The 25,708-nt window shown below is 46.1% G+C and overlaps 1 protein-coding gene and 1 long non-coding RNA gene across 2 annotated transcripts; both read right to left on the minus strand.

Moving 5' to 3' along the window:
* Positions 1 to 1,989: 1,989 nt before the first annotated feature.
* Positions 1,990 to 9,139, minus strand: Znf582 (zinc finger protein 582). Its single transcript, XM_051207103.1, has 3 exons — positions 8,054 to 9,139; positions 2,429 to 2,570; positions 1,990 to 2,234 (listed from the first exon to the last, which is right to left on the minus strand). Exons 1-3 carry the CDS (start codon positions 9,014 to 9,016, stop codon positions 1,990 to 1,992), a joined length of 1,350 nt encoding a protein of 449 aa, XP_051063060.1. The 5' UTR covers positions 9,017 to 9,139.
* A 2,913-nt stretch (positions 9,140 to 12,052) lies between these two features.
* On the minus strand, positions 12,053 to 14,381 carry LOC127239018 (uncharacterized). The gene is made up of 3 exons (XR_007835948.1): positions 14,305 to 14,381; positions 13,787 to 13,871; positions 12,053 to 12,185 (listed from the first exon to the last, which is right to left on the minus strand). It is a non-coding gene; the product is annotated as an uncharacterized LOC127239018 (long non-coding RNA).
* Positions 14,382 to 25,708: the final 11,327 nt, after the last annotated feature.

The following is a 25,708-nucleotide window of genomic DNA, read 5'->3' on the forward strand; positions in this document are numbered from 1 at the left end:
AAAAAAAAAAAAAAAAAGCAGCCACAGTCTTTGCCAAAATATCACAAGAATGGTTTCTAAGCCGCTTGCTAAAGTTCTTCTCCTCGGAAAGCTCTGGAGTCAGGCCATCATGCTCTAGGTTGCTCTTATTACCACTGTCTTCTCTCCTCCAACTAGAATGAGCCATCAAACTCCGCTTAAAGCATTCAACTTCTTTCCTAACCCAAAGTTCCAAAGTCCACACCCCACCAACCAGCAGCATGGCCAGGCCTGGCACAGCGATACACCACTCCCCAGTACCAATTTGTATTTGGTAACAGATTGCTGCCATGCACATCCTGCTTTATGACTTAGTGGGTCAGACAGCCCATCTCATAAAGGACAGCTCAGGTCACATCGCCATTACAAAAGGCCGAGCCGTCTCTATTATTGTTCTAAATTAGTCACTACGGCTGCAGGGTCCTGATACACTCTGTCCAACATGTCAATGGTATAATCATGAAAAACAGAAAGGAAAAAGCCATACAACATTTATACTAAGGCAAGATTCATATCCTCTATTTTTTCAAAATCGGTCTCTAACACACACACCACACACACACACACACACACACACACAACTTCGATGATAGAGAATACACAAACGCAGCTTCTCATCTTTGCAAAGCAAACACTTCTAAAGTCTTCCCAAATACATCCAGCAAACAGTTCTGCAGAAGACACGCTGGGTATCTTTCCATCGAATTCAGTTCTGGGACTATCATGTCAGACCCTACAGGTTGAAGGTTCAACCTCTGCAACTACGTCTTCGTTCTGATGCTGGACGCAAGTCCACCCGTGCTACTGAAGAAACGGCTATAAGTTTGCTATGAGCCCCTCATACTTCGATCAATCAATTCGCCTGAGTGGCTCCTAGGTGATTATAAAGAATATGTTTAAAGGTACTTGGAGAGATGGCTCAGCAGGTAAAGTTCTCATTCACGCTCCAGGACCAGAATTCAATTCCCAGAACCCACCCGAAAGGGTAAAGGAGAGAACCAACTCCACGAAGTCGTCCCACACGCCTGTTATCGTAACACTGGGGAGGCTGAGGCAAGAAGATCGGGGGTTCGAAGTCATCCTATACTTATACACTGAGTCTCAAAACAACAACGGGCCTTCGGCGATCGGTTTACGCTTCCGCCCCTCTCCTCTCCTGGTTGGTTGGGGTCTGGGACTTTAAGTCCTCATCCTCCAATCTCATTTGGCGTCTCCTGCGATGAGTCCGCCAGGCTCCAATCACGCGCACGGTCTCTCCAGGTGTTTATTTACCACTTTGGAGCGTCCAAGCATTTAAGTGCTGGGGTGCAGCACACCGGGAGACACACCTCACAGTCGTCTCACACCCGCCCTGCTTACTTCTCCCTGACTGTCTTCCTCTCTCAAGGCACTCGTACGCTGAGAACTCACAGCCCACTTAGTCTCTCACACACGCACACTCACACACACACACACTGACACACACACACGCATGCACACATGCACGCACACTCACACACGCGCCCCGACACACTCACACACGCACTCACTCACTCTCACGCGCACACGTGTACACACACACGCACTCGCGCGCGCGCGCGCCCCGGCCTGGCACACCCACACCCAAGCTCGCACTTGGATCCGGCCCCGCGGCCGTCCGAGCCCGCGCTCCGGCCCGCCCACCTCCCCCAAGGACGCCGTGGGCCTGGGGGACGCGGGCTCGCTCGCTCTCCCCCTGCAACCGCCGCAGCCCAGCCGCCTGCAGCCTCACCCGCACGCTGTCACCCGAGGCACGCCGGGAGGCCGCAGGGTCCCCTGCGCAGGCGCAGCCTCGTCCGGCCGCCCGCCGAGAAGGCGCGGAGTCCCGGAAAGGCGGGGCTTAGCGTGGGGGCGTGTCCCCAGGAAGAAAGGCGGGACTTAGCGTGGGGGCGTGTCCCCCAGGAAGAAAGGCGGGCTGAGGTGGGGGCGTGTCCCCAGGAAGAAAGGCGTGGCTTAGCGTGGGGGCGTGTCCCCCAGGAAGAAAGGCGGGCTGAGGTGGGGGCGTGTCCGGCCCAGAGAAGTCCTAGGTGAGAGGCGGGTCTCGGGGAGCAAGAGCTGTTTCTGTGCAGGGTGAAAGCGAGGCTGCGTGGAGGCGAGGAGCGGGGGTTTATCCAGCAGGGCGGGGCTCTCTGCAGAGCGTGGAGGGGCGGGGCTTGCGGAGGGGCGGGACCTCGGTGCAGTCAATGGTGAGGGCGGCGCTAAACGGAGAGCGGGGCGTGATCTCAGGCAGAGGTGAGGGGCGGGGCTTGGAGAAGGGGCGGGCTCTCAGCGGAGCCTGAAGGGGCGGGGCTTGCTAGTCAATGGTGAGGGTGGCTCTAAACGACGGAGGGGCGGGATCTCCGCAGGCTGAGGTGAGGGGCGGGGTTATCCAGGAGGGGCGGGTTCTCAGTACAGTCCGAGGGGAGGGCGGGGCTTGAGGAAGGGGCGGTTCTCAGCCGTGTCTGAAGGGGCGGGGCTTGCGGGGAAAGGGTTCTCCGCAGCGTGAGGTGAGGGGCGTGGCTTAGAGAGTACTCCGTCGTGAGGGCGGCGCTGCACTGAGGAGAGAGCCGCAGTCTGAGGTAAGGGGCGGTGTTATCGAGGAGGGCGGCTCCTCAGCAGTGAGGGCGATGGGCGGGGCTTAGCTCGGGGGCGGGGCCTAGACCGGAGGGCGGGGCTTAGCCGGGGGCGAGTTCTCAGCAGTGAGGGAGGGGGGTGGGGCGGGGCTTAGCCGAGGGCGGGGCTTAGCCCGGGGGCCAGTTCTCAGCAGAGAGGGAGAGGGGTGGGCGGGGCCTAGCCCGGGGGCGGGGCTTAGCCAGGAGGGCGGGGCCTAGCCCGGAGGGCGGGTTCAGCGGAGGCGAGGCGCGCGGCTGGCGGAGACGCGCACTTTGCGCAGCAGGTGACGGAAAGGGCGGGAGCTGGGACGCGGCGTGACTGCGTGCGGGTGGCCCGGGGTTTCTGCGCGCGCCAGTCAGGGCGGCGCCCACACTGCCTAGAGACCGCAGGCGTCCCTAGTTACCAACCCCGCAGTCGCGCGAGCGCGCCTCCGTGACGCGCGCGTCCCCGTCACCTCCCCAAGCTCTGTCCTTGATGCGGGTTTGCGACTGTGAGTTTGTTTAGGGGAGGGAGGAGACGCCAGGTGGCCTCCGAATGGCTGTGTAACCAGCGTCCTTGGCACCCGCCTCCCAAATGTTGGGGTTAGAGGCGTGTGAACCGCCTCGACCCCGGGCTTGCAAGTCTGGCCTTTGCGGGCGCAGCTTTGCCACTGTTTTGCATCGGTTCGCCTCCTCCTCCTTCCCGCTCAACGTTGATCACCTCTGTGCCCAGCAGTGTCAGTGCTGGGAGCAATGAATACGACAACGCTATGGGAACCCGAATACACAGGCTGCTTCTGCCCTTTGCCAACGTGGAAATCATCCCTGCCTTTGAAGGACCAAGAAATCGATACTTACAAATGAGGCCACTTGGATGAAGAGAGAGAAAGAAAGAAAAAGAAAAAAAAAAAAAGACAATTCCCTGGCTTCCTAGTTCTTACCTCCCACAGATGGAGACGCCTGACAAATGATGGGGGAGGGGGAAAAAGCTATAAAGAAATATAAAGCAGGAAGTGTGTATCGTGTTTTTCCTGTTTTCTTCAGATAACATTTCAACATCTTTGGGAAACTTTCATAAAAGATGTCGATCTGCTAGTTGCCATCAACTATCTTGACACTACCTGGAGACTGAAGGCTAGGCCCCACTGTTAGTGATGGAAGCCCCAAATTCTGGTTATTTTGCCTGTGTTTCTAACTCTAATGCCGCCCTCACTTCTTGAGTTCTTTTAATTTGCTAGAGTGAGAGACATCAAGGAAACATGTGTTTTTTCTTGTGGTCTAATTTAGGAGACTTTAAAGGACACAATCGTAAGTCCACAAGGACCATGAGAATTGAACTTTCTAACCCCACAGAATTGAAGTGTGTCGCTCTCCCACACATTGCTATCTCCTTGGTCTTTCTGGAAGCCTTGAAGTATTTGTTGTTGTTTTTGCTGGGGGGGCAGGTGGAGGGGACTAAGGCTTCATTAGGTAGGCTTGATTGATGAAATCATCTGCTACTGTTAATCCTTTCTCTCCCCACCCCATAGAGCTGTGACTTGCAGCTGTCATAGCACTTGGTTGGTTCCTCTGGGAACTAGCTAGCTCCCTATGGTCACATAAAGACCTTAACAGATCCCTGGGTGATCTCGCTGGCTGCAGTGGCTCATTCTTGTGATCTCAGAAGTTGGGGAGCTGAGGCATGAGAATTGAACTTGTGTTCAAGGCCAGCTTTGGTTTCATAGTGGGCTCTAGGCCAGCCTAGGCTAGAATGATGATCCCGTTTCAAAACACTTTTAGCTCCCAGGACCTGGAAAAGCAGAAGTGAAGGAAAATAAATTTCCAAAACAAAACTTCTAATCGCCTCATTTGAAGAAACTCATACATGATTGAAAATTGTTATAAATAACAAAAGACTATCTTTCCACTTCTAGAAATGTTGAAAGACTAGACACGCAGGTTACAGAAGGGTAAGGAATATATGATAGATGAGTAGACAAATATACATAGATTAATGATAAATGGGAAGGGATAATAGATGGATAAACAGACAGAAGCCTCCTCAGTCTCAGCATCTAGACATCTTCTCTTGTGACTTTCTCCACCTTTTCATGCTCCTAGACAGAGGACAGGATGGTCTAATCCTGCAACTGAGGAAAGGGACAGGTATACTAAGCTCATTGGATTTGTGTTTCTACATTGGGGAAGGGGATGCCAGAATTCAACTGGCACACAAGCCATGTTGTAGGGAAGGAAGCTAAATTGCACAGAGTTCTATTGAAGTCTCTTGAAGATGCAGACATGTTTTAAGCAGCTCAGTGCTAAAACATGATAGTGGTGAGGTCATCAATTGTATCAAGGGAATTAAACCATAAAAAAAAGGGGGGGGGAACCTGGGAAGGTGCTTACCTTTAAATCCAGACTCCAGCTTCATAGTGAGACCCTGTCTCAACAAAACAGTGTCTAGCGAAATTTATTCTATTTCTGTCCTGTAAAGCTGTCCACAGAAGATATTAGAAGTTAATGACCCAAGCAGGAGTTAAAACTAGAATAGATGAAAGGGTTTTTAATAATCTTTTGATAGTGAGGGACATTTCACAGTACTACAGTGCCACCTGCTGGGCAGATGTGTAACCCTGGCTGCCCTGGAACTCAGCCAGTACACCAGGCTGGCCTCGGACTAAAGAGAGTTGCCTACCTCTGCTGGGATTAAAGGCATGCACTATCATGACAGATCTGTTTGTTTGTTTTTTAAAGACAGAATATTGTTGCTCAAACCGGCCTGGAAATTCTGGGATCCAATGATGCTCCTACCTCAATCTTCCAAGTAACTACTCCACACCACCACACCCAGCCAACCTGTTTCTGAAGTGTGGACTAGTTTGGGGTCTACTACTGAGATGTTGCTCTCATAAGCCAAACCTTTCTTCATAAGCCAAACCTTTCTTCCCATGCTTCCCCAGGCCAGACATATACATTCTGGAACAATTAATCCCAGACTCAGTCAATGCCTTGCAAAGAAGGAATTCCTTTTGTTTGTTTAAGATTTATTATGTATACAGTGTTCTGCCTGCATGTGTCCCTGCAGGTCAGAAGAGGGACCAGATCTCATCGTAGATGGTTGTGAACCACTATGTGGTTGCTGGGAATTGAACTCAGGACCTCTGGGAGAGCAGCCAATGCTCTTAACTTTTAAGCCATCTCTCCAGCCAAAGAAGGAATTTCTTGATCCATTGATAACAGTGTGTGCACATACTAAGTAGGTGTGGTTTCCAGACCAATTCTAATTTCACTGGAAGGGATGATGGGAAACATCTTTCTCCATGGACTCCTAGAATGCCACGAGCTCAGTGGGATTTTGATTTCCAGAGGTCTCCCTAAGAACCTGGGTCCAATTCGCTGATGTTCTGACTGACAGCCGGTGACAGTTGGATGATAGCATTTGCCCAGACTCAACAACAGTTCTCAAGTTGGGCTGCAGTGAGTGAAGCTGCACCAGGTTTCCAGTGTCAGATCTCTAGACTGGAGATCATATTGTGGATGTATCCTCCACTAACCACCACCACCACCACCAAAAAAAACAGTAAAACAAAACGTAACAAAAAAACACATGGAATATGCTCATCAGAGAATTTCAAATGACCAGAAACTCAGAAGCAACCTGAATATTCAGCAACAGGGAAATGGAGAGGCAACCATCACTGATTTTCACAAGGCGCTTACACTGAGGGAACGACAAACATCAGCTTATGTGTCAGCACACAAAAATCATTATTTAAAAAAATCATGAAGATACAAGTCAGAAAATACTGCCAAATGCGATTCCCTTGTTAAAAGAAAATTAGGCATGTCTTTCGGGATTGTGATACTGCAGCAAAACAGCAAGGAAGAGCCTAGGAATGTGGCACAACTCCACACACTAGCTATTCAAGGTACACAGGGTGTGCCTAGGCTAGACTGCCCCATGTCCCCCGCTTCCCCACACAAACCCTCAGTCCTTTTTGTTGTTTGTTTTTCAAGTCGGGGTTTCTTTGTGTGGCCCTAGCTGTCCTGGAACTCACCCTGTACACCAGGGCTGCAAAAGGTTGTCAACTATGCCTGTGATATTTTTTTAAAATTTATTGAATGGATGTTTGGTAGTTTCATTGTTGTTGGAGTTTTTTGTTGTTATTGTTTTGTTTTGTTGGTTTTTTGAGACAGGGTTTCTCTGTGGCTTTGGAAGCTGTCCTGGAACTAGATGACTAGGCCGATCTCGAAATCACAGAGATCTGCCTGCCTCTGCCTCCCAAGTGCTGGTACTAAAGGCATGTGCCACCATCACTGGACAGTTTCATTGTTTTGTTTTGTTTTGTTTAAGACAGTGTGTTACCATGCAGCCCAGTCTGGCCTTGAACTTGAGGCAATTCTCCTGCCTCAGCTTCTCAAGAGCTAGGATTATAAGCATATACCATCATGACTGGCTGTTTGGTAGTTCTGAATCCTGTATTTAGTGTGTTTAAGTACTCATTAAGATTTGCATGTATTTGAGAATGTATTCAAAGCCTGTAAACCATTCCTCTGAGATTAAAAGTGTTTGTGTGTGTGTGTGTGTGTGTGTGTGTGTGTGTGTGTGTTGAATTATGAAAAGGGCCAGTGAGATTGCTCAGAGGGTAAGCTGGTGATCTAAGCTTAACCTGTGGAACCCACATAAAGGATAGAAAGGAGTGAGCCCACAAAGTTACCCTCTGATCACTACACATGCACTGAAGTATTTGCATGCATATGTGTGTATACACACACAGAAGTTTTTATAAAATTCTTTTAATTCTCATGGATATAGCTTTTGGAGCTGGGGTTATTGCTGTATAGCAGGGTCTCACTGTGTAGCCAGCTAGCCTGGAACTCCCTATCTCCCAAGTGCTAGGATTCAAGTCGTGTGTCACCACACCCTGGAAATATATATGGCTTCCTTTCTTAGCATGTAAAAGTATCAGTTCATTCTTTTTATCATCACTCATAGAATCTGCAGGACTTACTTCAGTCTTAACCCATTGGCTTCCTCTTCCCTTTAATATATTAGCTTTCAGAGGGCAGAGGCAGTCAGATTTCTATGAGATCAAGGCCAGCCTGGTTTACATAGCAAATTCTAGGCCAGCCAAGGCTCCATAAAGAGACCATGTCTCAAAACAAAACAAAACAAAAAAAAAAAAAAAAAAAAAAAACTCCACCAAAATCCCATGACTATATTCTGGAATATGTTGGGAGACAAAACTTATTTTGTCTTTATTTATTTTTTGTTTAAACAACTCTAAACAGAGGCATCACATTTGTTGTACATTTAGCTTCCCTTTTTCCAAGAGGCACAAGCTGTGATTACCCTAAGCCAGTGGGTTCTTTGCATTACTTCCGTTCATGTGGTTGCTTGCTAGCACCAATTTCCTGATGATTAATAGTGGGTAAGTGCCAAGGGATGTCTTTTCTATATTTACCATGTTCATACGTGTTCCTCTATTGCGCAGTCTCTGATCGTGATTTATGCTCCTCCCACGTCCCTTATACTCGAAGGGCCTTTCCTTCGAATGGATCACCTGATGTCGAATCAGTTGTGAGCAATGACTAAAGGCCTTCCCACACACCTTACATGCATGTGTCCTTTTATCTGTATGAGTTTTATAATGTACTGTGAGATGTGAGACCCGCTTGAAGGCCCTACTGCAAACCTTACACTGGTAGGGTTTCTCTCCAGTGTGGATTCTCTGATGTTGCTTGAGCTGTGAGTTCACTCTAAAGGTCTTGCCGCATGCCCTGCACTCATAAGGTTTCTCTCCGGTATGAATTCTCAGATGTCGGCTAAGAGTGGATCCTTGATTAAAAGCCTTCCCACAGTCTTTACACTCATAGAGTTTCTTGCCAGTATGAACAGTCTGATGCTGAATCAACTGAGACCTGTGACTGAAGGTCTTCCCACACTGCTTACACACATAGGGCTTCTCCCCAGTATGAATTCTGTGATGCACTTTAAGATGTGAAATCCGATTGAAGGCCTTGCCACAGTCCGTACATTGATAGGGTTTCTCCCCGGTATGGATTCGCTGATGCTCAATCAGCTGCGAGCTTCGACTGAAGGCCTTAGCACAGTCTTTACATTCATAAGGTTTTTCACCTGTATGAACTCGCTGGTGTTGTATGAAATTTGAGCCAGAATTGAAAGCCTTCCCACATTCTTTACATTCATAAGGCTTCTTGCCAGAGTGAATATTCTCATGCTGGACTAGTCGAGAACCATATTTAAAGGCCTTCCCACATTCCCTACATTTGTAGGGCTTCTCATTAGTAGGAATTCCTTGATTACTAAGGAATTCCTCTTGCCAGAAGTCTTTTTTACGTTTATTGTATCTACAGGACTTTGTCTGGTAGAAAGTAAAGGATGCTTGCTGATTTAAAGTGGGCATTCCTTCATGACTGATTAACACAGGACTGGCAGTTCTGTCTGGATTTCCCGGTTGTCTGTCAAATAGGCCGTGGCCTTCCCAGTCGTCTTGGAAACTGGAGCTCTCTAAACTGGAGCTTGTAAGGCTTCCTGTCATCCCCCACTGTGGTGACTCCACTTTATGAGTGTATTGATCTGAGCATATTATTTTGGTACTGTACCCAGATTCCAAAGCTGAAAAAGAAGAGGAACAGAAAATGGATTTTTTTCTTTTTTCCAGAAAAAGAAATAGACTTAAAGCTGGCAGGTTCTCAGGAGGGTCACTGATGAGAAACACATGCCTCTGCTTCTCCTCCTCCCTACTAATGCTCGGCATCTTGTCAGGATTCCTAACTTGGTGGTGTCTGTCATACACAAGTGTCCCATGATGATAGCTGGAAAGGCAGGAGCCTTTTGATCCTCTTTCCCATTGTCTAGCCAATCAGTCTTTGGGGTGAGGGGAGCATGAAGTCATTTCTGTGTTTGTGGGTGACTTGGCTGATCAAAACATAGCTGTTTGTAAGATTCTAACTTGTGTTGGTGGCTCAGGACCTATAATTACCTGTTCAAGACTTTTATATGGCTTTTATTCACTGTGACTAATGACTTTTTTGAGACAAGGTTTCTTTGTGTAGTCTTGGCACTCACTGTATAGACCAGGCTGGCCTTGAACTCACAGAGATCCACTTGCCTCTGCCTCCTAAGTGCAAGGATTAAAGGCCTACACCAGCACTGCCTGGCCACTAATGCCCTTTCTAATAAATCCTTGCCAGACTTTAAAAAGGCACTGGGAGGTTCAACACCTGTATACTCTTGTATATGGTTAAGCAATTTGAAATCAGGCAAACAGAAAGGTAGAGGAGACAACAGTGTTATAATAGTTATTCTAGTTACGTGAATTCTAAAACATCAGTGTAGCCCTGAGCCACGATAGAAAAACACTAGGAGATTCTACAAAAACGGAAATATAACCAGGAGTGACTTCTGCAAAGGGACAGCTTCCTGGTAGGGCTTCAGGGTGGTACAGAAGGGGTACAAGGCACTGTCCACTTGATTTGGTAACACAGGAGTACAAAGCTGCCAGTCTCCATCAACATAGCACTTAAAAGGTGTGTGTTTCATCAAATGTTAATTATACTCTGCAAATATCAATTCTGTGGCACATGCTCTTAAACCCAGCACTCAAGAGTCAGAGGCAAGGGGATAATTATGAGTTTGAGGCCAGTCTGGTCTACAGAGCTAGTTCCAGGACAGCCAGGGCTGTTACACAGAGAAACCCTGTCTCAAAATAACAAAAAAAAGTTTAAGATAGTAGCTTTGTTATGAATATTTTCTCCTAACTTTAAAAAGAAGTGACAGGAGGGTGTGTGACTGGATCCTTGACCTGCCTTACCATGTAAGAGCATGTGTGGGAGGAAAAAAAAAGCCAAAGGGCACAGCAACACATCTGTCTTCTAGGACATGGTAACAATACAGCAACTCTGGAGCTTTTCCATTATTTAAAGGGAATGTTGGAGAAAGAATGACCTTCTGTCTTGTTTGGAGCTCAGTTTCCTAGGGGGATGAGATCCTTCTACAGCATCATGTTTTGACCTTATTAGGATTATAAGAAAAAAACTGCACCAGAGCAGGGACGATGGCTCAGTGGAGTATAAAGTGCTTATAGAGTGGAAGGTAAGGATTGCTGTCAAAGAGGCGTCAGGTTCTGTGAGGAAGATGCTGGCTGCTTCCACCTAAAAATAAAATGTATGCTATAAACATAATCAATCCCTATGATGCTGAAGGATAAAGCAACTTAAAAAGGTAAAAAAGTGTGTACATGTGTGTGTGTGTGTGTGTGTGTGTATGATTCTTATATATGATTTATATATGATCATATATATATATATATACATATATATACATATATATGTATATATATATATATATATGATTTTTCCCCCAAACACCATTTGGTTGTTCAACAGGAAAGTGATAGGTGTCTACTACGATCTAACCAGCTACAGAGAGACTCCAAATATTAGGTTTCCCACTTACATGCTGACCCACTCAAAGATCAGGACAGCTGGCTATCATCTTACAAAGGAAAGAAGATAAGGGTATAGCTGGCCAAGGATATTTGGTTTTTGCTTGATTGGTTTTGTTTGTTTTTCGAGACGGTTTCCCTGTAAAACAGTCCTGGCTGTCCTGGAACTCACAGAGATCCACCTGCCTCTGCCTTCTGAGTGCTGGATTAAAGGAGTGGGCCACCACTACCTGGCATGGCCAAGGATATTAATGAACTACCTTAATGAGAAGAAGACTTTTCGAACAACCAGGGACACAGCTGCAGAAACTACAGTGACAATATAATGCTTGTTCTCTTCTGGCCATGTAGGAAAAACACTTTGGCTACTTCGTTAGAAATTCCTTTGAAAGTATTCCTTTCTCCAAAATGCCATTTTCTCTACTGTATCTACCAGCATGATTGGGTTTTGTGGGTTTACTCCAGAGGTACTTTTCCTCTCTTCTAAGAAAGGCCATCCCTAATTTTGTATTGTATAAAACTATCTGAAGAGCGCTGTACTGGTGATTTCTAGTCCTGCCTAACTGGTCAAGCAGCAAAAATGGCAACAATACTGAGTTTCTAGTTCCTGACAAGGTCTGTCACTCACCTGAAAACAGGCCTCCTGTTGTGCCCCCTTCCTCTATCCAGGGCTCCTTCCCTTGCTCTAGGATGGATATCACATCAGGTTTGGATATGGTAAGACCTGGAGAAGAGAAGGAGAAACACCCCGTGTGGTCACACTGAGAGGCCTTGCAAGTCAGATCCAGAGCTGTCACTGAGTGGGGGGACAACTACAGAAAGGGCCAAAAGAAAATGCAATAGTGACCTAAGAGTAGTGGAAGGCATGAATTCAAGCAAATGGCTGCCTTTTGTACGCTCAAAATTGACCAGTCATGGAACTGAAAGGTAACTGCCAAGTAACTGCCGAGGAAGGGGCATTCCCAGGGAGATCCAAACTAACAGACCAGACCACTTTACCCAGCGAAACCAGATGACTGTAGTTCTCCAGCATCACATCTCTGTACAGATCCCTCTGAACAGGCTCCAGGTACTCCCATTCCTCTCTGGAGAAAAGTATGGCCACATCCCCGAACAGATCTGAGTCCTGAAACAAGATATGTGAACAATGCGTGAAGATTTCATTCAAGGGGGTGTTTCCCGGCAGGATGAGAGGAGATGGAGGAGGTCTCTGTGGAAAGGGGATGTTCTACTGAAGGAAACAGCTGAGCTGGCTGCCAAAAGAAAATAAGCACAAGGAAGGCACCGAGTTACAGTATTTTCACATACGCCTTTTTGCTGCAGACCAACACTTCTGTGTATACGTCGGGGATGAAAATTAAAAGGTTAAATGGAGTTTTCATAAATTCTCAATCCAGGTTAGAAGTATCTACTTCTTATGACAAAGATACTTGATGATCTTTTCCCAAAATTATTTTAAGAAAATATTGTACAAAACATTTTACAGCCACCATGGTACCACCACTCAAGAAGCTGAAGCAGGTGGGTCACTGTGAGTCTGAGGCCAGCCTGATCTACATACTGAGTTCCAGGCCAGCTAGTGCTATACAGCAAGTCCTGTCTGAAAAGAAAATGTTGTATATCGTAGAGGGAGGAGCTTCACTAAAGCCAACAGTTTGTTGCTAAACTCAGTTCGCCATTATGTCAGAACACAGCGCAAGTATTTTCTTCAGGAGACAAATGAGGAATGAAGAATACTTTTATTGACTGTACAGTTTCTTAAGTGAAAAGAATGACTAAGGTGGCTGGAGAGATGGCTCAAAGTTTAAGAGCCCCAGAGGTCTTGAGTTCAATTCCCAGCAACCACATGGTGGCTCACGACCATCTGTAATGAGATCTGGTGCCCTCTTCTGGCCTGCAGGCAGACATGCAGATGGAACGCTACATACATGATAAATAATCTTTTTAAAAAATGACTAAAACATCTTCATCTTTTGGAACCAGAGCACAGATCTGACCTTGAAAGCACTTCCAAGCTCCAAGAACCCACCCACAACCCATCAGGTTGACTCTCACTTGCTATTCCCATGATCCTCAGCTCTGTATTTTCTTGTGCTTAAGGTGAAGAAGCTAATGAAGAAAGACCCAAATGCTTGGTGTAACCTCAAATCAGATCATACTCTGGTATATAATCTCTGGATTCCCAGCTAGGCTTCCATTACATCCAAATGTCAATTTCTTCCAAGGCAGGACAATAAACCACAGGCTGAAATGGTGACTAAAACTACCTCCCCACTTTCCTGTGTGATCACTTTCTTCTTTCAAAGCTTAGTGCCCACAAGGATGCTCCTATCTCATGGAGGGAAATGGAGATCTGCTCAGAAAATTTCACTACACAATGGATCACCATTACTACAAAATGGCATTTGTCAGAGAAGACAGATCAACAAGAAAGGGCATAGCTTGGGCCTTGCAGTGGTGGCACATGTATTTAGTCCCAGCACTAGGGAGGTGGAGGGAGGTGGATCTCTGTGAGTTCAAGGCCAGGCTGGTCTACAAAGCAAGTTCCAGGACATCCAGGGCTACACAAAGAAACCCTGTCTCAATAAAGCAAAACAGGGCCTAGCCTATCATCCTACCATCCATCTCTTTTACTCCCTAAAGCAGACATCGGGGGACCAGATTAACTGCAGGGATCTGGGTGGGAAGTTCCATGTTAGCACATATTTACAAGCTTTTGAAACTCACAAGAGGCATGACTTCCAGTTCAAGGCAGATGGTTCTTCCTCCAGATTTCTGTCTTGGGGAAGGACAGAGTCCTTACATGTCAGAGCTGAGGGAGGAAAGAGCAAACATGGAGGCCTTGGCTTGCCTTGAAGCTCCCTGAATGCCAGGGTTATGTCCACACCTGTTTCTAACTGCTAGAGTAAACTGTCACCCAACACCAGGCAGCCTACTTCAGCTGCTGTCAAAGAGGTACAGCGTGAGCGGCCCTTTCTCCCCCACTTCCCTCAAATACAGCAGGTGGTGCAAAACTCAGGGGTCCTCAGACCTGTTACAGTGATGGAGACTCATATAGTATTCAAAGGACAGGGAAAGCTCTCCTCACCCAGGGAGTAATGTACACAGCCCTAGACCCAAAATGAAGCATTCAAAAGACTCAACCATTTAATCTCCCATTCATCAAATAAAACCATTTAAGTCGACCTGGCTGTTTCTCCAACTTTCAAATTCACAAAGAACTCCACAACCCAAACTTGGCCTACCTCAAGTCAAGAAATAGGGAGAAACTGCAGAGGCTAATCAGACAATTAGATGGAGAGGCTCAGTACTCCATCATCAGTATATAAATGAACCCTTCCAGAGATATAGCAGTGTGTGAGGCTGCATGCACAACCATATCTGTTGAAGAAAAACACACAAAATTAGAACATGAATAGGTTACGTTCACAAGTAGGTAAGCATGGAATCACTGTGGTATAATAATAGAATTTGACACCAATAATCAAATTTGAGTTTGATGGCTCAGTGGTTAAGAGTACTTGCTGCTCTTGCAGAGAACTTGGGTTCAGTTCCCAGCACCCTCATCAGGCAATTCACAACTGCCTATAACACCAGCTCCAGGAGATCCCATACCCCTTTCTGGACTCCTCAAGTAACTGCACACACACACACACACACACACACACACACACACACTTTTTGAAAAGTAAATCTTTAAAAATAAAATGATATTGAGGGCTGAGCATAATGACACACATCTTTAATCCCAGCACTCAGGAAGCAGAGACAGGTGAATCTCTGTGAGTTCCAGGCCAGTCAGGGCTACATAGAGACTTTCCCTCTTTAAAAAAAATTTTTTTTAATTAAAAGAATTAAAAGCATCAAGTATTGCCAAGTGATGGTGCACACCTTTAATCCCAGCTCTCAGAAGAAAGAGGAGGATTATCTCTGAGTTTGAAGCCAGCCTGGTACAAAGCTAGTTCCAGGATAGCCAGGGCTACACAGAGAAACCCTATCTTGTTTAAAAAAAAAAAAAAAAAAAAGCCAAACACACCATCAGTTAATCAGTTATCAATAAAAGTTATTCACAACTAGATCTAGATAATTTTACAATTACATGCACATTTAGCAAAAAGCAATCAAACCACTAATGGTACATGGGTTCAAACCAAAACGAAGCACTAGAAGAAAAAAATCCTAGGTGGGTAATGCAATGGTTCAGTGGACAAAGGCATTAAAGACATTTGCTATAAAGCATGACAATCTTAATTTGATTCCCATAACCCACATGGTGGAAGGAGAGAACCCACTCCTATGATTTGCCCTTTGACCTCCACTCGGGTATTCATGGCACAAAATACACCCCCACCCCACCCCACCACACACACACACACAAAATTCAAGGTTTTGTAGTGTTGTCGTCTAACCACTTCCTGAGTTCATTAAACAAATACTACCTTGCATAAAGGAATAATTTTGAAAGTTACTTAGCACGATGTAATGGGAAGTGCACCCTTATTACAAGCACTTTTATGAGCACCATTTTATTACTGTTACAACATCCTATTGTACAGGGCTGCAAACTTAAAACAAGATAATTTAGATGGTCCTAAATGTTGCTTCTAAACTAATGGTTCTATGATTCTAAATGTTTTGGGGGTCCTGCAATATCTGCAATATATATAATAACATAAAACAAGACCTCCCTTAAAAAGGCTATACTCACTCTTGGGCACTGCATGCAAGCAAGCAAAAACATCCACACACATTCAAATAAATCCTTTTTTTTTTTTTTTAACTGGGGCTGGAGAGATCGCTCGGAGGTTAAGAGCACTGGCTGCTTTTCCTGAGTTCAATCCCCAGCTCACAGCCATCTGTAATGAGATCTAGTGCCCTCTTCTGGCAAGCAGGCATACATGCAGACAGTACACTGTACATAATAAATAAATCTTAAACATTAAAAAATTACTTTACTGTAAATGTACTTCAATCAACTCCAGACCTGCTTTAATGATAACAAAAAATAATAATAATAAAACAATACTTCGTCTAAGAATAAACAAAGGCAAACATACTGCTAAATGCAAATTAGCATTTATCTAATTTCATAAAGTGGAGGACCATTCCTAAGCTGCATTAGGTCTACCAGGTTGCCTGAGAAATTGAGCATAAGAAGCGGACACTAACTGAGCACTAGCCGCTGGGAACGACGGGAAATGTAGTCCAGGACCGAGAAGCCTATGAAAACCGGTGGGACCAGGCATCGCGATTAGTCTGAAGGCTGAGACTCTTGGTCCTCAGCGCCCGCTCCCATACTCACCGAAGGACAGCTTCGGATCCTCCCCTGGTTTTCTCCTTGGTCTGGCTGCCTTCTGCCTACAATCCTGATTACCTACTTAATAGCAGTGCATTCACTGCCCTAAAGCCTGAAGATGGCGCAAGCGCAGAAACGCCGCTGGTGGCGCTCGAGAGCGAGCTAACGATGCAGTCCTTTCTGGGAAATGTAGTCTCGAAGATGCCAGAAGCCTGAGCAAGTGTAGCGATGTTTTGTGAACCACGAGGGGCCTGTGTGCTGAGATGTGGGTGTTCGAATCCTGTAATCTTCGTATGAAAGTCTTTGGCTATGAGTGCGTGGCCGCGTGGCCATGGCCGTGCATGAAGTAACTCTTGTGACCATGTTTGGTGTTTGATTTTAATCTTGTATGGATAGGTGAGTATGCAACTGGGATCAGTTAAACGTGGATGCACACTGGTGACAATGTGACTGAAAGTTTTCCATTTATGAAAGAGCTACAGCTAACATTTCACTTAATGGGGAAAAAACAAAACAACAACACAACCTCAGATGATATGATTAGCCATGCTGTATCTTCACAGCAATATAGCACTTCCTAAAACAGTTTGTGTGTGTGTGTGTGTGTGTGTGTGTGTGTGTGTGCGCGCTCGAGAGTCTGGGTGTGTGTACATACACTCTATGCATGCAGTGCCAACAGAGACAAGAAAGGGAACAGACCCCCTGGAATTGGACTTACAGGCAGTCGTGAGCCACCTTGTTTGAGATATCAATGACAATTCTGACCAGAGATAAGAGTTAGTAGTTGGGTAGTGGTGGCACACACCTTTAATCCCATTTCTTGGGAGGCAGAGGCAGGAAGATCTCTGTGAGTTCCAGGCCAGCCTGTCTACAGAGTGAGTTCCAGAACAGCTACACAGAGAAACCCTGTCTCAAAAAGCAAAAACAAGCAAACAAACAAAAAGTTAGTAAATTACTTTCAGAGAAAAGTCGAATATATGTAGAAGAGTATGAAGAACCAGCCTCCCTCCATCTCAGGCTTAAAAGCCGTCTTATAGAAAAGAAAAACTAGGTCTCCTCCTGTTTATGAGTAAGCCTGTTTCTCAAGGATTGGGCTATGCCTCGCCTATAAGCTTAACTACAAATGGCAATCGCATCTTTGTTTAAAAAGTTGTTTATAACCGTCTTGCAAAACTGCCCTTGTTTCAAAAGTTCATACGACCACCTATGACTACCGTGTATTGACTGCCTGCTGTCATGGCTTTGTTTCAGGAGGGACTAACTTGTTATGCTTATGTTCTTGTCCTGTAACCCCACCCTGCACTCATTTTATCTGCCAAATTTCCCATTTCGAAAATCCCCGTTCTTGAGCTAGAAAAGCCTTGTCTCAATTACATCCAAAGCTGACCTCTTGAACTGGGCCTTAGGGGGAGACAGGTTGTTTACATGAATAAAAAGGCTTGCTTTAATTAGTTTGGCCATAATGATTTGGGCCAATGGTCTTTCTCCTCCCATCTTTAAGATTAACAGGTATAACTAAGCAGTCAGTTATGTAAGGTAGTGAGAGCATTCAAATTCCAGCCTCAATGCTCTCTCAGGGTCCAGGCTAGGGGCTAGAGAGCAGGCCGGTAGGGTTTTCCTAAAAGGAGTCTGAGGGTTAGAGGGAAATAAACCGGCTCACATATGCTTTCCTCTCAAAGCTCTTTATTCTTCAAAAACGGAGGCTTCTAGTTGTTGTACCCAATATAGATAAAATTAACAATCCTGACAATAGGAAGGATATGGGCATGCATATCCCCCAAAATCAGGAAGGCGGATAAAATCTTGGAATAAGGCAAGTGTCGATTCACATCTCAGACTCGATAAGCATCCCTGCAAAACTCAAGAGGTGGGGGAAAGGTTACATGGAGTGAGGGGCCCATCGCTAAGAAGGGAGCAGTGTTAATGCATAAAGTTACGTACGTGTGGTTAGTAAACCTAGAAGTTTATAACTGATAAATGTAAAACAAGGAGGAAATACTAGAAGTTTATAATTAATAAATGTAAGAAAAGGAAGATACACTAGATGCCTTGGGTTTTGCTATTGCTTCCACTGTAGCTGAAAACAGCGTCTCGGTGGCTATGGCAACCAGCACACGCTGTGGAAGAAAAATGGACCCTTAATCCGTATTAGCATTTTCGCCAGCTGGCTACTGAATTATTTCAACCCTAGATCAAAAGGAAAACCGCAAGGTGAGATGCGGTTCCAGCTGAGCCGCTGGCTAGCCAGCTGCACTCTGCTGAGTTGGCTGCGGCCGCCCAGTCCTGCTTGTCAGTGGGGGCAGACAGACGTCGGTGTCTCCTGTCTTTTGGAGCTCTGAATGCGCTCTATTTGCAAGCCCCCTCCTCTTGCCAGTGTCCTGCCATAAGAGATAATTTCGGGGAGCTACCTTCTAAGTTATGTAGATTTGACTGTGAGGACGAAAGATTTCCTTGACTGTGTAAATACTTCCACACCAGGGCCCCAAGGTTTTCCAACTTAGCAGTACAAGAGGGAGTTGTGTCCAATAATTGATGGATACACTGCTGTGATTTGGGGGAACGAATCCCACTGTAGCAAAGGGGAAGCGCTACGGATTCACAAGGACTTCACAGGAATGACAGTGACTACCAAAAGGCAGGTAATCCCAAGGCTTTGCAAATGGGGTATCTCTCCCGTGAAATGCGTTGACGGTGATCCGGGAGAGTTAGCCTGGCGAATGTTCACTGGGATCTTACTGTGTGATCTTTGGACCGCAGCAGTAAGGTGTAGAGTAAATACCTGGACCCTGGAAGCCCCAACAGCCTGCGCTCACTTTCCTCAATACGCCAATTAAAGAGATAATACTGAAGTACAGAGAAAGGGGGTTTATTAAACGTGGCCATGCTGGGCGGTGGTGGCACAGGCCTTTAAACAGGTGGGTCTCTGTGAGTTCGAGGCCATCCTGGTCTACAGAGTGACAGAGAAACCCAGTCCCCAAAAAAACAAAAACAAAAAACCCCACAAAAACAAACAAACAAAAAACTAGAAAAAAAAAAAAAGAGAAGTAACACAGAGAGAAATCAAACAAGTAAGGAAGCCAGCAACGTGGGACCTGCCATCGTCTTGCTGGCTCTGGCCCGCACCGCCGCCGGTCAGGACTGCACATGCGTGATCGAGCATCCCACCACCGCCACTCCTCGCTTGAGCGGCCAAGCAAGCTGCGCGTGCGCAGCCCGAGAGCGAGTTTGGCTTCTGCAACCCTGAGGGAAAGGGACTGAGTCCTAACCGAGACTCTTGGCCCCCGAAAACCGCGCCCTAGAGGGCGTTCCCAGCATGCTCCGCGCCGCTCCGGTCGAAGGCTGGACTCCACCTCCCACAGGCCCCTGCGCCGAGCCGCTCCGCAGCCGCGCCTTTGTGGGCTGTGTCGGCGCCACGAGATCGAACCCCGGGCCCTGCCCGACCTGCCTCGGCGCCGAGCGAGGGGGAGCCGGTTGCCGTGTGGGAAAGCGTGCGTCAGGACCCGAGTGTCCCGCGAGGCCACGCCTCCGCGTGTGAGGGGACATGTGACTGTAAGCCCGCGGCTGCCTGAGACTGAGGAGGTAACGATGCGCGTGGCAGTACGAGGCGGCACCCCGTGGATCGGGGACACCGTGACCGAGACTGAATGAAGCGCGAAACACTAGAGAGTCGCATGCATGCCCGTGCGTGATAGCCCGGGGTGGGGTGGGGTGGGTGTGTGTGGCGACACCTGAGTGACAGTGTGACCGCGCCCCCTCGCATGAAGTACCTGTGACCGAACTGCACTTGGTGTGAGGCTGAGGTGGTGATAACGTGTGTGACAGCAGGAGACCACGCCACTGTGCTTGAGGGGACCTGTGACTGAACCGTGTGAGACCGAAAGGCTGTGACCGTGTGCGCGTGTGTGTGCGTGCGTGTGTGTGCGTGTGTGCGTGTGTGTGCGTCTGTGTGTGTGTGTGTGCGTATGTGTGTGCGTCTGTGTGTGTGTGCGTGCGTGCGTGCGTGTGTGTGCGTCTGTGTGCGTGTGTGTGTGTGCGTCTGTGTGTGTGTGTATGTGCGTGTGTGCGCGTGTGTGTGCGTCTGTGTGCGTGTGTGTGTGCGTGCGTCTGTGTGCGTGTGTGTATGTGTGTGTGCGGGTGTGTGCGTGCGTGCGTGCGTGTGCGCGTGCGTGTGTGTATGTGTGTGCGTGCGGGTGTGTGTGCGTGTGCGTGTGTGTGTGCGTGTGCGTGTGTGTGCGTCTGTGTGTGCGTGTGTGTGTATGTGTGTGTGTGCGTGTGTGCGTGTGTGTGCGTCTGTGTGTGTGTGTGCGCGCGTGTGTGTGTGTGTGCGTGCGTCTGTGTGTGTGTGTGCGCGTCTGTGTGTGTGCGTGCGTGTGTATGTGTGTGTGTGCGTGCGTGTGTGTGCGTGCGTGTGTGTGCGTGTGTGTGCGTGCGTGTGCGTGCGTGTGTGCGTGCGTGCGTGTGTGTGTGTGTGTGTGTCAGCACAAGGGGTGCGGTAGGAGACTGAGTGACAAGTGTGTATGAGGGCCCGTGACTCTAAGGCTGAGTTCTGTGTGAGACTGAGAAGTTGTGACAATGGCTTTGACAGTACGCGACAGCACACGGGGACCGTGTGGGAGACCCCTGTGACAGGGTCGAGGCCAAGCCACTTGGTTGAGGAGGCCTGGGATTGAATACTTTTTCTGAGCCTGTGAGACGGCTCTGAGTGTGTGTGTGACCAGACGTGACTGTTCCTATAGTGTTGCGAGGGCCTGTGACGGTTTGTGAGACTAAATACTGGCTATGACCTAGATAGAGGCTGTGTGGCGGTGTGAGACCGTGTCACAGTGTTGAAGGGTCTGTGAGACTGTGAGAGGCCATGCTGATGTGTGAGACGACGGGGATAGTCAGTGTATGGAAGAAAGTGTGTGGATAATGAGGTCATGAGAGGCTTTGAGAATGTATGCCAGGCTGAATGGAGCTGTATGAGACAGACTCTGAGGGCCACATTCAGCCATGCCACCCAGCAGACCTGTGAGAGTGAGGCTGTTTGGGACCGTGTGACACCATTGCAGTGAAGTGTTTACTACCAGGCGTGATGGAGTCTGTGACAATATATGGCCTGAGTGACAGGATTGAGTCTGAGACACCGTCACTGTTTGAGGCAGACCGTTCTGGAGAATGTGTGACAGCATGAGGTGTGTCATGAGGAAGGCTGTGAGACTGTAATCGTGTGAACAGACGTAGTGTATGGAGTGTTTGAATGAAATGAATTCACTCAATTAAATGGTATATAGACATAGGACTAATATAGGATCTAATGTACAGATATAGGACTTCCTCACACTGAGTTATAGTGGCTTAAATGATTTTTTAGGACTTAAAAGAATAATTTATTTTTATTTTACGTGCATTGGTGTTCGGCCTGCATGTCTGTGTGAGGGAGTTAGTTAGATCCACTGGAACTTGAGTTACAGATAGTTGTGAGCTGCCGTGTGCATGCTGAGAATTGAACCCTGGTTCTCTGGAAGAACAGCCAATGAATTTACAATTAAAACGATGAGTGGATATATTTCCCCTCCCTTCCCTTTCTGAGGAAGTTGCTTTCAGTTTGGTCCCTCTGATGCCCAGTGTGTAAAGTAGCTTCATTTGGCAGCCTATTTCACATCCTTGTAGAAAGGTAGGGACATACTTCTGTTAACATCATCATCTGTACACTATAAATTCAAGTCTAGATTCCAGTTTGACCCAATTATTTGCTCAACTTCTGCCTTGGGTATCTTTAATAATGAAAAACCTTCTTGTGCAAAAGGAAGATTCCTATTTGATAACGCCATTCTGTATTTGCTGTTAGTATTTATAACTAAGTGAAAGAGATGACGTGGACATAAAGTACATGTTGAGTTCCGGTGTTATAAAGTACAGGGAAAAATAATTATAAATTTAAAGATATCTCAACTGTGTGTCTGTGATGGAAGAAGGAATAAAAAGGGATGGAAGGCTTTTAGGTTAGTGATGCTGGGGCTGCAGGGTGCACCTGGAACTTACAGTTGTTTTTTTCTGTACAGCTCTGCTTTCTCAGGACATCACCCCCCCCCCCAAGAAACACAGTCATATATTCCTGAAGTTTTAACGCCATGTTCAAGGTAAGAAGCAATTCTTATTCCCTGAAATGCCACCTTATTTTTTAGTCAGGCTAAAGGGGCATTTTGACTTTCGAAATTCAGAAGCCCGACAAAAATCTCTATCCAGTGACTTGGTCTTGTTCTCCACTGCAACACAAAAGAGATTCCCCAAAGCCTAAGAGCATCCCTTATCCCCCAGCCAGCATTTGCTTCTTTATTCAAGGCTTCAGTGCTCTTAGAAACTCTAATGAGGAAAAAAAATACACTCTTGGGTGATGTCTTAGTCAGGGTTTCGATTGCTGTAAAGTGACACCTTGACCACAGCAACTCTTCATATATTTATTTACTTATTTATTTATTGTGTATACAGAGTTCTGCCTGCATGTATCCCTGCAGGCCAGAAGAGGGCACCAGATCTCAGTGCAAAGGGTTGTGAGCCACCATGTGGTTGCTGGGAATTGAACTCAGGACCTCTGGAAGAGCAGCGAGTGCTCCTAACCTCTGAGCCATCTCTCCAGCCCCACAGCATCTCTTATAGAGAAAGACATTTAATTGGGTGGCTTACAGTTTCAGAAGTTTGGTGTATTACTATGGTGGGACATGGTGGGACATGGTGGCGTGCAGGCAGACATGGTGCTGGAGAGGGAGCTGAGAGCCCTCCATCTTGCAGGCAACAGGAAATGGACTGAGTATTGGACTGAGTGAAGCTTGAGCAGAAGAGACCTCAAAGCCCGTTTCCACAGTGATATAAAAGGCCTCACCTGCTACAACAAAGCCACACCTCCTAATAGTGCCACTTCATTTGTGGGCCACTTTCTTTCAAACCACCACAGGTGGGATTATGTTACAGTCAGTTTTCCCACCAGCCTAGTCCCACAGCTACGCCAGCCCCTAATAACACACAGAGACGCTATATTAGATATTAAGCTGTTGGCCTGTTATTAGCCTTTCTTATTGGTTAGCTCTGTCTTAAATATTAACTCATTTCTATCAATCTAAGTATTTCCACATGGTCTTATCTTACCGGAGAGGGAGTCTGGAGTTCTTCTCTCTCTACATCTTGAATCGCCTCTACTATATCTCCCAGAATTCTCCTTGTCTCCTAGTCCCACCTATCTTGCTTTCCTATTGGCCAACATTGCTTTATTCCTTAACCAATAAGAGAAACATATTCACAGAATGACATCTCCCATCACTCCATGACGAGTTTCTTTAATGTCCATCTTCCTTTCTAAAGGAGGTGGTGTTGCCAGGAGCAGTTATGTCTCACTGTCAAGAAAAACCCTAAACCATTTTAAATGCCAGATTCCGTAGATCTTTGATAGGTTTGAAGAATATTTATCTACCTCAAATACATCTCTTTATATATCTAGAAAACCTAACTCACCTAACTATAAGTTTTGATTATCATAGGTAACTAGCTATAATCTGTACTAAATTATACATTACATTTTTTAATGAGCTATATAAACACAATACCTAAACAAGAGGAGAAATATCACATATCACAAACTGACCTTAAATTGTATCAACAAATGAAAATCCATTCCAAAACAAAGTATTCATATCTATACCATAATCCCTTTTTTACCTTTAAAAAGAGATTGGTTGTGGTCATTAACCATTTATAACCAACCCCATTTAGATGAAAACAAACATTTATAGATAATATTTGGGAATTTTGGCATTGTTCTTTCCAAACTGCTTCCTACTGGTAGGGGATGATGTAATACCTAAAAAGATGCAGAAATCCTGGCTGTAGTCTCCAAGGCTGCCTTGTCCCAGCTGTTTTGAATGTTGGATCACCTAGGACCCTGCTTCAGAGGGTTTTGCTTGATCAGACCATGCTAGTCTGGAAGGAATTTACAGCTTTTCATTTTCTGTGGAAACAAAAATAGAAATTCTTTCTCCCAGTAACTTGTTCTTAGACTTAAATTGTAAAGTTAAAGCATTTTTAAAATATATAAATTGGATTATTCTAGCAGCGCTGATAATCAAGTATATTTTAGCAGTTATTCCTTTCTTAGCCATTGAGCAATTCAGAGACATCACAATAACATACAATATCCAGACTCTGTGTATTCCCCATCTTAAGGTGGATTTTCTATTACTCTATTTCTTTTACTTCTGTTTTTTTCATTTTTTGAGACAGGGTTTCTCTGTGTAACTTTTGCCTGTCCTGGAATTCACTCTGCATACCAGGCTGGCCTTGAAACAGGCTTGCCTCTGCCTCCCAAGTGCTGGAAATAAAAGGCATGTACCACCACTCCCCGGCTACTCTCTTTCTTAATCTCTCTCTCTCTTTTTAATTTCTTTTAAACCATTCTATCCTGTTTCTTTTTCTTTCCCAAGCCTATGTATATTTTTAAACACACCATAAAAACCTTTTAGGATTTACTTTATCTGAATCTGTCTTTACTGTGTATCTCTACCTTTTTTCTAGCCACAGGTTTTGTATCTGCTAAACAACATTGATAAAATTAAAACCTCAGTGATGGGAGATGTCATTCTGTATATGTTTCTCATACTGGTTAATAATAAAGCACTGTTGGCCAATAGGAAAGGAAGATAGGAGGGACTAGGAGACAAGGAAAAAATAGGAAGTAGGAAGGAGAGTCAAGATGGAGGGTCTGGAGAGAGCAGTATACAGCAGCCGGCTCCCAGTAAGAAGACCACGTGGAAATACATAGATTAACACAAATGGGTTAATACTTAAGAAAGAGCTAGCCGATAAGTATAATATCAAATACAGAGTCTTTGTACAATATTTGGCGGCGTGGCGCAGGACAATACCAGGCGGCGGGCGGAAAAACCATACTTCTTACACCTCAGCTGTTCTAGCCATCTGCTCATGCACACCATTCAGTTGTTAGCAGGGCCTCTTAAAAGTGCCCTGCAGTTTTTTCTGCTTATGCTGAATCAGGAAACCTCCCTTGAAGGAGCCTTGTGAGTCTCTGCTTGTCTCTAACAAAAGAGCCTGCCCGAGGAAAATGCTGATACCAAAAAGCCTTGATGCCTGTATTCTTTTGTTTCTAAAATCCCTTTTTAAGCTTTTGTCAAGTTTTAAGTGGAAGTTCTTAGTACCCACGTTGTAGTCGCCATTTTGTTACATGCACTTTCCCTCCAGCCTGGTCCCAGAGCCGCATCAGCCCCAAATAACACACAGAGACTCTAAATAAAGCTGCTGGCCTGTTACTAGCGTTTCTTATTGGCTAGCTCTGTCTTAAATATTAACCAATTTCTATCAATCTA

The sequence above is a fragment of the Phodopus roborovskii genome, unplaced genomic scaffold, assembly GCF_943737965.1.
Source record: "Phodopus roborovskii unplaced genomic scaffold, PHOROB, whole genome shotgun sequence".
NCBI classification, from domain to species: domain Eukaryota; kingdom Metazoa; phylum Chordata; class Mammalia; order Rodentia; family Cricetidae; genus Phodopus; species Phodopus roborovskii.

What these genes read in the sequence shown, in the direction of transcription:
- Znf582 (XM_051207103.1), bottom strand. Translation starts at nt 9,016, where the DNA reads ATGCCCACTTTAAATCAGCAAGCATCCTTTACTTTCTACCAGACAAAG. An exon ending in GAGGAACACGTATGAACATG is followed by an intron (nt 2,571 to 8,053) that starts GTAAATATAGAA and finishes CTCTCTCCTCAG; the next exon opens with TGCAGCGCCGCCCTCACGAC. An exon ending in CCCCGCCCTCCCCTCGGACT is followed by an intron (nt 2,235 to 2,428) that starts GTACTGAGAACC and finishes CTCTCCGTTTAG; the next exon opens with CGCCGCCCTCACCATTGACT.